The sequence below is a fragment of the Metopolophium dirhodum genome, chromosome 1 (genome assembly GCF_019925205.1).
Source record: "Metopolophium dirhodum isolate CAU chromosome 1, ASM1992520v1, whole genome shotgun sequence".
Taxonomy (NCBI): Eukaryota; Metazoa; Arthropoda; class Insecta; order Hemiptera; family Aphididae; genus Metopolophium; species Metopolophium dirhodum.
The window spans coordinates 80,156,274-80,169,949 of record NC_083560.1 but is presented as its reverse complement, the minus strand read 5'-3'; the positions used below and the strand labels follow the sequence as shown (position 1 = coordinate 80,169,949).

Below are 13,676 nucleotides of genomic sequence, written 5' to 3'. Positions count from 1 at the left end.
ATGATACAATTATTTTTAATTTAAGTTGAAAGGGGGCCCACTAAGTGTATGGTGTCCCGGGGCCCAATTGATCCTTAATCCGGGCTTGCGTGGCATGGTGCACAGGAGCACGTGAACCACCCAAAAAAATAAAAAAATAATAATTAGATTCATATGGTAACATAATTTATTATTATGCACATGGTTTGTAAAAAAAAAAAGTTTTTGCAGTTTCACGTATTGAGAAGTGTGTCTAATTATTAAATAATTCGGGGAGCAAAAATTTTTTGTGCTCCGGGCGACCGTGTAAATATTAGCTACATGCCTCGACACGTCGGTTAGTAATATTGGAGTTAGGAGTACCGAACCTATTTTTATCGTGTCGCAATGTCGCGTCGTTCGTCGAAACGATAACACTGTACATTATCTATTAATTGCGATATAATACATTATTTTGGAATGCACCTATAACATACAGCGTCGTCCTTTGAGGGGGAGTGGGGGGGGGGTGTCTCACCCCCACTCAAGATTTTTTTTAAATATTTAGTTGGCAAATTTGGCACTTGATCGAAGTTTTCGGCATCGTCAGTATTTAATAGTATTTTTATTATTTTCAAAAAATATTTGTATGTATATTTGATATTTGATTAAAACGACGACAACGAGGCTCCTGATATATCCTTCTAATAGCAGTTGAAAAATATTAAAAATACATAGGTACAATTTTTTTTTGATAAGCATTTAAAGTTAAAATTTATAATTTAATAATTATTTTGTAGTTAAAAATTTATAAAATGTTCAACTTTTATAGCTAAGGATTGAAAATTGAAAACAATAGGCTCTTATAGGCTCACGTAAATAGGTTATAATATATAAATTACTTTATTCACAATAATATCATCAATTATACTTGGTAATATCATAGGCTCAAATTAAACAATCTATTGATTTAACTTAATACACCATAAATATTATTGTATTCAATGTTATATGCTATATCCCATTGTGCTAACATGCAATCTAGTTATATTTTATACTACCTCTTATAACCTTTATATTTATATTATTATGTAATCTTGTCTGATGTATTATATATTAATTGTTGTGCTGTAATGGTTTATACCGAAAGCAAATAAAAAAAAAAAAAAAAAAAAAAAAATATCATAGGCTGGCTGACCGTTTTCGCTCAGAATCGTTTTTCTTATACAATGATGTTATATCATTGAATTCAAATTTAACACCATCCATTACAGTGACCCACTTGTAACCTACTGTACAGCAGAGCGACATCCTCTTACCCACCTTTTTTAATTTTTAATTTGATATATTTTGTCAAAATTTGAACTTAAATTGCTAACAAAAATGTGTGCCCGCATGTATTTTTAATATTTTTGAACTGATGTTGTAACAATATATTAAGAGCATTGTATTAAATTTTCACGCTTTTTTTTTTTATAGAAAAAAAACCAAAAAAATTGGAAACTGAAAATGTCCATAACAAGACAAAACAAGTCAAAATATTTTTAAAATGTTAAGGTGTAAAGAAAATGCTAATATAAACATTCAGTGAAAAATACATAATATATCTACTGGTACAGTCATTTGTTAACTAAGTTACACTTTGTCGAAAACTCATTTTGCGTAAACATTCCCGTTTTTGCTTAAATTGTTTTGTTTTTCTCGGATTTTCTTTACTTTTAACCCTCCAGAGCACCATTAGATTCACTTTCCCGTCAAAAAAGTTGCTTTTGTAGAAATGCTTAGCATTTTGACTGTCTTAAAAGGCGATGACAGACACAAAAAAAAAACAATTAACAAACAAAAAAACATACATCATTGTAAAATCAATAAATCGCTCCGCTCAGAATCTAAAATAATGATATTTTTTTTTCTTTTCTTGGTCTTAAACTCCTAATTATCGGAAACTATGTTAATTAGCATTTTATGGGGGGATTACTATTGGTTGGTTGAAGAACGCGTGTGTATGTGGGGCAAGGATTCATCGCTAGAAACCAGAGTGATCACCCATCTGGGTGCTAGTGACGCCGGACGATGCTTGGACCGCAGCATGCATTAGTCACTGCGGCCAACAATTCCGCGCTATACATCAGGTCCTTAAATAAAGCTGTATATAATGTATATAATATGTTCTTAAAATACTAATAAAAATTTTAATGTAAAATAATATAAAGTTTTCGAGCGAAGCGAGAAAAAAAATTGTTGAGCCGGCAAATTAATAGGTCAACCACCTCCCCCCCCATAAATTGTTCTTCGGGACGGCCCTGATAACAAAATTAATATTTTCACCATCTTACATAGGTACATTATACATTTCTTGTACACCACCTTAGGTGAACATCACGAGCCGCCACTGGATATAGGCAGTACTCGACTAGGAAAAATTAAAGTAGGGACGTCATTTCCTTTTTTTTTATTGTTGGTGCCAACATTTTTGCTGGTCATTTAAAGGTCATTACCATGCCTCAATCGTGGGCCCCTTTTTTAGGGGGGCATGGGGGAAAATACCTCCTCTGTCTTGTTCTCTGCCTTCTCTGCCAACTGGGGTCGACCACCATTGCCCTACACCTCCACAGTGCTCTGTCCCAACCTCTCTAGCATTTTCATATAATTATCTATTCTATCTAACCCGTAACCGCATTTTTTTCAGTCTTCCTCTTTTGTCTTCAATAGTTCAATATTAATTTCCATAGCCACCCCATTACATCTGAATCACTTCTCCTCATCTATACTATAATATTATGTATTTATGTCGTATGCGTCGATCACGGACGTAGGTACACAAATAAACAAACGAATATCAAGAGGACGCTATACCCGTCTTCGTCTTACAAAATATGCACAACATAGCAAAAACTGTTTTGCGCAGGAAAGAACCGAGAAGGCTACAATCATAACTAAAAAACGATATTTTTACCACATACAAAGGAGAACTTTGGCTGTGCAACGTTGTTTTTTATTTTTTTTTTATATCATTTATATGATAAAAGTTTTTCAAGTTTGAAAAACAAAAACAATAATGATTTTTGAAACAGTAAAAATTTTTTCGATATAAGTGATATCAAAAAAATAAAAAGAACGTTGCGCAGCCAAAGTTCTTCTTTTTATGTGGCGAAAATTTCGTTTCTTAGTTATGATTGTAGCCTTCTCGGATCTTTCACGTGCAAAACAGTTTTTGCTATGTTGTACATTTGTAAGACTGAGACAACACATGCGGGTGTAGCCTTTGAATATAAGCACTTTATTATACTCGGATTCCCAGTGGTAATCGAGTCACACGATCACCACACTTTGACCCCTTTTCTGTCTTAACATGTTCCTTATATCTTAAACTTAAAATCGAATAACTATCGAATAATATCGATTGTCCTATGTCAGTGGTGGACTGGGAGAAAAAAACGGCACGGTAAAATCAAAATTTTAGAAGCCCTCAGTATACTAACGGCCCTTTATATAATATATATATATTTTTTTTATAAACACAATTTAGCTTTTGAATTTCTAAATATTTTAATTAATTGATATAAAACAAAATAAAATAACTATTGTAAATTTGTAGGTTATAGAGTATATCTCAAATAATTGTTATGTATATAATTTAAACTACAATCAATTTGATTTTAATATGAAAGTTTATTATTTAATAAATCACTTAGTTTTTAACATATTAATAATATCATGCGTCCAATTTTTATTCACCCATTGAATTTCTCAGACGAGTTTTAATTATTTTTAATAGAGAAAATGATCTTTCGCATGCTACCTTTATTAATCATTTTAATAGACATTCAGTTAGATCATTAAAATAAAATACATACAAATTATTGGAACATTCTAACTTACTTGAGTACACGGGAATGTCAATAAGTATTGATTAGCTATGGTCAAGCAATGATGATATGCATTACTATATAAATTATATTTTATAAGAAAATCTAGGTTTTTATGTATAATAATATTACAAACGTATTACTTATTACTTATTAGATAATAATAAATTTTACTTTATAATTTCACAATAATAATATTAATAAAGATATATTTTATATGAGCAGTGGGCCACCGGGAAATTTCCCGGTATCCGGTCGTCCAGTCCACCACTGTCCTATGATTAAATTATACTTAATTGTTATTATATTACATTATTGTTGTCTTGACTTAGTTACCATCGGCGTAACTAGGGGGGGGCTTAGCCCTCCCGTATTAGTATTTAGCCCCCCTAAAAGGTTTTACTTTTCAGCCCCTCCTTATAGGTTCGTGTTCGTAGTTCAAACCCAAATCCTTACAAAGAAAAAAAGGTGGATAAGTGGATGTCGCTCTGCTGTACGGTAGGTTACAAGTGGGTCACTGTAATGGATGGTGTTAAATTTGAATTCAATGATATAATATCATTGTATAAGAAAAACGATTCTGAGCGAAAACGGTCAGTCAGCCTATGATTTTACCAAGTATATTTGATGATATTATTGTGAATAAAGTAATTTATATATAACCTATTTACGTGGAGCCTTGTTTTAAATTTTCAATCCTTAGCCATAAAAGTTAAAAATTTATAAATTTTTAACTACAAAATAATTAATAAATTATAAATTTGATAAATGTTGTCAAAATTTGAACTTTAAATGCTTATAAAAAAAAATTGTGCCTATGTATTTTTAATATTTTTCAACTGCTATTAGAACGATATATCAGGAGCCTTATATTAAATTTTCACGCTTTTTTACCCAACAAATAAAAATTTATTGATATTTATAGAAAAAAAACTAAAAAAATTGAAAACTGACAATGTCCGTAAACAGCTCAAAAAGAGTCAAAATATTTTCAACATTTTATGGTGTATAGAAAATGCTAATATAAACATTCAGTGAAATTTTCAAGTATCTACAGTCATTCTTTTTTTAATTACAATAAAATAAGAAAATTGTTACATGAGAAATCGAATGAATATCAAAAGTTGTAAAAATATAAATTTCAGACGCTCATAAAAATTTAATTTAAGTGTCTTGTAGACATTTTTTTTTTGATTAGGTAGACAAACTTATGAGTAATCTTATATTACATTTTCAAATCTTAGATTTAAAAAGAAAAATTTTTATGAATTCTCATCAAAATAATTTGCTATTTTTCGTGATTTTTCCGTATTTTGTCAAAATTTGAACTTTAAATGCTTATAATTAAAAACTGTGACTAAGGATTTTTAATTTTTTTCATCTGCCTTTGAAACAATAACCTGGGAGCCTTCTATTAAATTTTCAAGCTTTTTTACTCAACAGATAAAATTTTATTGATATTTATAGAAAAAAAAACTTAAAAAAATTGAAAACTGACAATGGCCGTAAACAGCTCAAAAAGAGTCAAAATATTTTGTAAATTTTATGGTGCATAGAAAATGCTAATATAAACATTCAGTCAAAATTTCATGTCCCTACGGTCATTTGTTTTAGAGTTACACCAAAAACCAAAATCGATTTTCTCGAAAACAGATTTTGCGTAAAAATTCCCGTTTTTCCTTAATTTTTCTTTTGTTTTTCACGTCGCTTGTGAAAACTACTGGGAAATTTTTACTTTTGACCCCCCAAAGTACCAACTAGATTCACTTTCCTATCAGAAAAGTTACTATTGAAGAAAATCCAAGCACTTTTACTGTCCTAAAAGGTGATGACAGACACAAAAATAAAAAAATTTAAAAAAATTTAAAAAAAAACACACATCATTGTAGAATCAATACATTCATCGCTTTGCTCAGAATCTAAAATGTTTAAAATAATTAATAGGTAATGATTATTATATTATATCTCCCTATATAAATAATAATATAAAATATAATATAATATACGTGGATGTATCAAGTACGAATTTATCGTAATATTGGTCATAGTTTTCGCGGAAGAAATGTGCGTGTTGTATATATAGCTTATCTGCTTATTGCATATAAGCTTCAATCTAATATAACGCCCCTATGGGCTATAGACCATCATAATATTAAATATTATTTTATTATTTTTAAATAGGTACCCTTATTGGCGTACCTACCTATTCTTATAATATAGTTATATTAGTTGTATCGTACTGTGTGATCAAAAGTAAAAATTCTCTATAGTTTTCAAAAGCACCGGGAAAAACTAAAATAAATTAAGGAAAAATGGTAATTTTTTCACGCAAAATCGATAATGGCCGTAGAATGAAGTGCATGCAATTTTCACTGAATGTTTATACCTTAGCATTGTATTAGCATTTTCCTTACACGATACAATTTTCAAAATGTTTAACTTGTTTTGAACTGTTTACGGACATTTTAGTTTTCAATTTTTTCTATAAATATCAATAAAATGTTGTTAGCAAACATAATCATATGCGTGTTTACGGGAGTGGCCGGGTGGGCACTGCCCCCCCCCCCCGGCAGACTGTGCCTCCAAAAAAAAAAATGACTGGATAAAAAAAAAAGTCGTGCGGTGTGTACCCTGCAGTACCTATAGATTTTGATTAATTGTAATTTTTTTAGTTACGCATTTATTAACTAGTGATTATATTATCATATTATAATATTATGTTCATCATATTATAATTTTATCAGTTGATATTATCCAATTACCGGTTATAATTTCAAAAATGTTTTTAGATATTTTACGACTTGTTAAAATAATTTAAATTTTGTCAGATACTCAAAATATAATATAATACCTACTGATTAGTTAATAGTTTTACAATTTGTATGTTGTTTACCTTGTATAATGGATGGGAAAAAAGTATTTTTATTGTTTTGACAATGGTTATACTTTTTGATCATAATTAAAAAATACTCCTATCATTGTGAATTTTGTAACATAAAAAATGAATGTTTTTTCATTTCTAAAAAATAAAATAGGTTTCACAATTTAAAAATTTGTTGTGCCCCCTCGGCCACTAAAGTCTGAACACGCCTATGAACATAATACAAGGCTCTTATTATATTGTCACAATAGCAGTTGAAAAATATTAAAAATACATAAGTCACTATTTTCTTTTTTATAAGCATTTAAAGTTCGTATTTTGACACAATACGTAAAAATGAGAAAAATGTGAAAATTATTTTAAGTTATAAATTCGTAAAAATTGTTCTTTTTAAATCTAAGATTTCAAAATGTAATACAAGATTGCTCATAAGTTTGTCTACCTTAATCAAAAATAAATGTCTACAAGAAAGTCAAATTAAATTGTTGTGAGTGTTTGAAGTATAGATACTTGATTTTAGCAAAGTTTTTGTGACTATTAAATTTCAGTGACGCTGATTAGGGGGGTGTGGGGAATTTGTCCCCCCTGGTGTATTTTACACTTTGGTTTTCTAGGACTCTAGCCCCTGTAACTATTTAATCCTATAGTTAGTATATATATAGTTATATATTAGTATGAACGTAACTAATATTGAACGAGAACGCCTCCCGCACTTCGCCAAGAACTGTGACGTAAGCCGTTCTCACCAGCAGAACTAATAATAATAATAAATATAATAATAATAATATAATATCGGAAAACGGATGACGTAATTTTTGTGGTGGGAGAACACAGTTTCGTATCACAAAGTTGATAGCATACCTATTTATTTTGTCATGCTCTATGGCACAGAGCCACAGAATAGTTTTTATCATAACTGGCTAATCTTTCCGCTCCATTTTGATAACTCAATACCATTTAAAAAATTTTGTTCCTGTGGGCTGTGTTAGAGTTATAGTGTATTTACTATTTAATATTTTTCCGCCTCATGTAAAATTACATCTGAAAACCGCCACTGCTAAAAATTACATTATGATAAGTTAAATCTGTCATGAATTAAATATTGTTTGTGTACAAAACATGTTATAGATACAAATTTGATAGTTTAGTGAAATAAACTAGCAGAAAACATGTCAGAAAAAGGTGAGTAAAATATTAAATGATTATTTTTTTTTAAATCAAACATTTTTGTTCACTTTGTTACGGCCGTAGTAAAATATTGTGTTTTTTGCAACTTAAGAATATGTCAGCGCACTATTTGTTTTGTCTCGCTGACCAACATCAGAACCAACCTTATGTTGTTGGTCTAGTATTTACCTATTATAAAACTTACAACTTACTAAGAACATTAACTGTGTTCTTATAATTACTTTTTTACAATATTTTAGTTTTAAAGCATGATATGAGCATTTTTAAATGATTACATCTTACATACTCAACTTCCATAAAAATTGAAATATTGTAAAAAGATCAATGTAAACAAATAGTGCACTAGTTCCTCTAAAGTGTAAAGATTAATAAATATGAAGCAGATTTTTGATATAGAATTAAATTAATTCTTTAACTTTGCTTTAACAATATTTTATATTGCGAGTACAATGTACATTAGTTATTTTACTTGAGTTGCGATAGTATCAAATATGTATATTCAAACAGTCGTCTACTGTTTTTCAATTTATAAAGAGCAAACTTCACATTCTACAATATTGGAAAATACAGTTATGTTATATTAAAATAATGCTTTTGCTTTCAATATTTATATCGGACTATTGCATTATAATATAGGTAGTACATACTATTTTCAATTTTGACGTTTGATAATACTTGGAATGAAGAGAGCCTTAAAATAAAATAGATATAGTGTCTCCAATAATTAACTAAAAGGAAATCAAGTACTTACAAAAGATCTAAAAAATATCAGTTACAATTTATTATTTATACATGACACACAAAATGCTTTACAAAATCACTAAAACACTTGTGAGACCCATCCTTGTACAATAATACAGGTTATACAGGTGTAACAGAAAGACCTGACTCTTAATATAACTTTTATTCTAATCAATATTCAAACATTTTTTTATATACCTATGTACAATGTAGACGCTTGTTCTACAATTAAGGTGTACAATTTTTTATTTTTAATACTGTAAATAGAAAAATTGAAAATGTTCAAAATAACCAATTTGTTAATCTAATTTTCAGACAAACTTTGATAGTAAAAACGTTTATTTAGTCAAGTAGTTATATTTTACAATTTTTTAAATATCAATATTTTTTTAAAATTAATTTGAAGTGTAATAACTTTTTAAAATGTTCTTTTTGGGAATTTCCTGACAAGTATATTTCTTAAATTATTTATTATCCATATCATTTTCAAAATTTTTGTCATACGTTTAACTAGTATACATATATTTTTTTCCATGTCTGTTACATCCTGTATATAAAAATATTGTTTTTAGATATAAAAATCAATTCATATTTTTCTTCATATTATACATCTAGTAATTGACTGTTGGTCTAATCTTTCTTCACGAAAGGTAACTTATTTTAATTTTTCTTGTTGTTTTTAATGTTTATAATTCAAGTGTATTTTGTGTGAATTTTGTATAGTATACTCATTAATCTTATACCAAGGTCTATGAGTATACTTTAAAGTTTATAGTGATTATTCATTTAAAATTGATGATAGTAAATAATAATAATATATAATATGGACGGTGCGCGGGTAAAAGGGAATAAGTCAATTTTTATAAATAAAAATATTTTGTTTTGTTTTGTAGGTAATTTTATGCTGAGTCGACTGGTGACACTGAAATTTGGATATCTCATTCTTAACAACATTATGAAGAAAGATAGCCAAATTGCAGTGTCACTAGTCGAACCAGCGTAAAATTACCTACAAAACAAAAAATATATTTTTATTTATAAAAATTGACTTATTCATTTTTACCCGCGCACCATCCATATATTTCCAACCAAACATTTTCATAGGAGAAAAGTCAAGGAAGTCCAAAATGTATATTTTGGTTTTACATATTATTATAATTTAGATTAAATATTAAGAGTGAATAAAATGTATCACTTGGTATACGAATACTCAAAGGTACCACCAAAGCCTACAAAGACCCATTAATAAATGTAAACACCTAGCATAAATTAAATTGTATTTTAAATATTAAAATCATATATTTTATATTTTCAGAGACCAAAAAAAAAGTTAAATCCCAAAAGGATTATCTAAAAAGATATCTTTCTGGTAGAAAGAAGAAAAAAGACAAAACTAAAATTCAAAAAAGGTATTTTTTAAAATTTGACCAAGGCTATTAGTCTCATTTTTAAGTATGATTTAGTAAATGTATAAATATCAGGTTGTATTTTTGTTAAATTTTGCATAACATACTAGAAACTTAGTTTAAATGTGTTTGTCATTAAGGATTGTATGTTTGAATTAACTTAAAATAGCTTAAATTTGAATGTAATAATGCACAAAACATAGTTATATAATATGCTTATGAAATAAGCATTACAAATCATCAAATATGCACTCATCATTTTAACAAGTTTACTGCCATGTGACTGCCAGTTATTCGATATGTATTATAGGCAAGGCTGGGCATTAACGGGTTTAAAGTTAAAACGTTAAGTTAATTAACTCGTTACTTTTTTTTCAAATTAACTTTTAATTTTATAAGTTACTTTTTTTTTCAAATTAACTTTTAATTTTATAAGTTACTTTTTTTCAAGATTAACGTGTTAACTTCAAGTTCATTTTATTTTAAAAATATCTAAATTAAGTTAATTTTTGTCTGAAGAATAATTCAAATTTTTGAATGTTTTTACTTTGATGTATCATTTTTAATTTCCCCAGTAATTCTCTTGAGCGTAAAGAAAAACTATCTAATAAACCATATTATGTCTGGAATTTTTGCAAATTAGCAAATCTTAACTAAGTTAAGTTACTTTTTTTTCAAAGTCAACAAAAAAACACAAGTATTACTTAATTATTTTAAAATAACTTATCGAGTTCAAAAAAATCGTTAATTTGCCCAGCCTTGATTATAGGTACATCAAGCATATTTTTTAGTGTCATTCCAAATTTGTATAGACTATAAATTGTGTTTGAAAAAACATTTAAAAATATAAACAAAATAAAAATTATATGTTTACATCAAATACTTTTTTAGTGCATTATTGTAGTGTCATATTAATTATATAAAACCATATTAATTTACAGTCGCCAGCTATCATGTGGCATGGTAGTAATGATCATCTATGGCCGCCGACACGGCGGTCACAAATGTATAAAATTTGAGAATTACATATTATTATGACTGTCGGCGGTCACCGGCAGTCAACGTGTTAAAAAAAAAACAAAATATTTTTATTTTTTTTTTACTTATAGTTCATCTAATAATTAAAATTTTAAAATTTTAAAAATTGAAAAGTAAAACATAAAGAATCATACTTAATTGCTGTAATATAATATTATAAACAAAAACACTTATTTTTTTGACATTTTTGTTTTAGAGTACAAATTATTGATGACAATATTGATTGTGTTGAAAACGAAAATGAAAATAACATTGGATATGATCCAGTTGATGAGTTTGCACCTCAGATAGTAGGTGTTATTGATGAGAGGCCTAAAGATATTAAAACATTGGACATGTACAAAAATAAAAATCGGTGGAAACGAATAGGTGGTGATAGTGACATTGAAGAAGATTCTACTAAAATTGACGTTGATCAAATCAACAATTATGTACAACAGATGAATAAATCTACTTTAAATGATCTAATAAAAGAGGTATTTAAGTATAAGATGAATCACAAAATAAACACCATAAAGTACAACATAATATTATATTACATTTTTAGAAAAACGAAGATTCAATTGAAAATGGTATGCCTATTAGACGTGACCGAAAAACTGGTAAGAAACGAGATCTCAAAAGAGAAAGAGAAGAAGAAAAAAAGAAAGAAGAAATATTAAAAGAACATAAAGCAAAATATGCTATATGGGGAAAAGGGTAACTAAATTAATTTCTACAATATTAATAGTTATTGATGAAATCATATTTAAAATTTTAAAATATTAAATATATGCGGGTCCATTGTACGCTAACATAACAGCAGGCAACCAACAAACAATATTTCTAATCCAATATACAGTTTTCTGATTGAAAAATTAACTATATTAAACCCTCTACTTTCTCTTCTCAGTCTTTATAAATAAAATCACAGTGAAGTCCCCATAATTATTATCATAAACTATACAATATGTCAATATCTATCTTATTTATGTGTCTTGTTACAATTAATATTATAGTTGATATTAGCATAATATCATCTGTATTATTATTTCCCCCACTCAATTATACATGCATATACAGCCTAACAGCTATATGTAATTTCCGAACAATATTTAGACTTAGTTTTATTTTAATTGTTGAGCTACAATAGTATTGAACTAAAAGCTTTTTAAAAAAAATATATATTAAATATATCAGTTGGAAATTATTAGTATTTAATTTCTTAGTGATCTAAATGATTTATGGATACTGGGTAAGACACTAAGGCATATTATTATTATATATTATATAATTTATAATTGTAGTGTAAAACAAGTTAAGGATGCTCAGGAACAATACCAGTCTGATTTACATGAGATGCAAAAACCATTAGCAAGATATGCAGACGATCAAGACCTGGAGAATTTGTTGAAGTCTAAAATCAGAGATGGAGATCCAATGCTCGAATATATCACAAAAAATAAAGGATCAGGCGAAGATTCTCCTGATGGTGTGAGACATGGTAAATTACTAATTTTAATAAATGTTCTAAAACCTAGATATTTAAATAAATAATATCATGAACAAATTAAGATAATAATTTTTTTTAAATTGTTTCTTCTATTACTTATTATTAATTGTATACAATGTAATTTTCTTACAAACTATGCTTATTTTCTCTATCAATGGTTGTAAATTTTAATTACCCATTAGAACATATTTAAGGACAAATCAAATGATATTACTCTCAGTTCACAGTTAATATTAATTTAGTTGTTATAATAAATCAATACATTTTTTTTTTTTTAGAAGTAAGAGAATTTCGAGGGTTTTGTCCACCAAATAGGTTCGGCATACGTCCAGGATTTGCATGGGATGGTGTAGACAGATCAAATGGTTATGAACAGAAATGGCTATTGCAGCTAAATTCTCAGAAAGCTGTGGAAGATGAAGCATACAAATGGAGCATTTCTGACATGTGAATTTGTATAATCAACATTAATTCTAGTTGTTTATGATTGGCACCTATAATTATGTTGTAAAATCATGTAATCAGACAAGTCTCAATTTATTAAATTAAAAATATTTGTAAAATGTCTATAAAACAATCAAGTGTGAAAATTAATATCAAAATAAAGTGGCTGTTATGCAAATACTTTAAAAATATTGAACAATAGTTTATATATTTCTTTAGAAAAACATATGTCCAATTGTGTGACAAACTTATACAAAGAATGTGATTGAATGCTAATTTGCTTTTGTTTGTGATCTCAATATATTGTAAACTAATTTCATTAACATTTTCGGTGGTTTTACAGATACATACTTACATTATTGAAAACCGATATTAAGATACAGAATCAAGATCTTAAATTCTGCAAAGAATTGATTATGATTTTTGATAACAAAATGTTAAGAATAGTAATGAAAATTGTAAATACCTGTAACAATTTATTGTATTGAATAACCTGCTTATTGGCGATACACACGAATAGAAAAATGACAATAAATTACATACTTAAAATTATAGTTAATTCTCCAACGCCCTTTAATTTAATAATATAACATGTAAAATTGCATTGATGCATATTATGAAAGTTATGACAGGCCTGATATACTATGATAAAAGGTTAG

General features: G+C 27.8%; 1 protein-coding gene across 1 annotated transcript; it reads left to right on the top strand.

The window, feature by feature from the left end:
• Positions 1-7,597: 7,597 nt before the first annotated feature.
• On the top strand, positions 7,598-13,097 carry LOC132934528 (BUD13 homolog). The gene is made up of 6 exons (XM_061000845.1): positions 7,598-7,890; positions 9,953-10,046; positions 11,278-11,557; positions 11,629-11,780; positions 12,368-12,564; positions 12,852-13,097. Exons 1-6 carry the CDS (start codon positions 7,878-7,880, stop codon positions 13,022-13,024), a joined length of 909 nt encoding a protein of 302 aa, XP_060856828.1. The 5' UTR covers positions 7,598-7,877; the 3' UTR covers positions 13,025-13,097.
• Positions 13,098-13,676: the final 579 nt, after the last annotated feature.

Coding starts and splice junctions, on each gene's coding strand:
- LOC132934528 (XM_061000845.1), top strand. Junction 11,781..12,367: donor TATGCTATATGGGGAAAAGG/GTAACTAAATTA, acceptor TTATAATTGTAG/TGTAAAACAAGTTAAGGATG. Junction 12,565..12,851: donor TCCTGATGGTGTGAGACATG/GTAAATTACTAA, acceptor TTTTTTTTTTAG/AAGTAAGAGAATTTCGAGGG.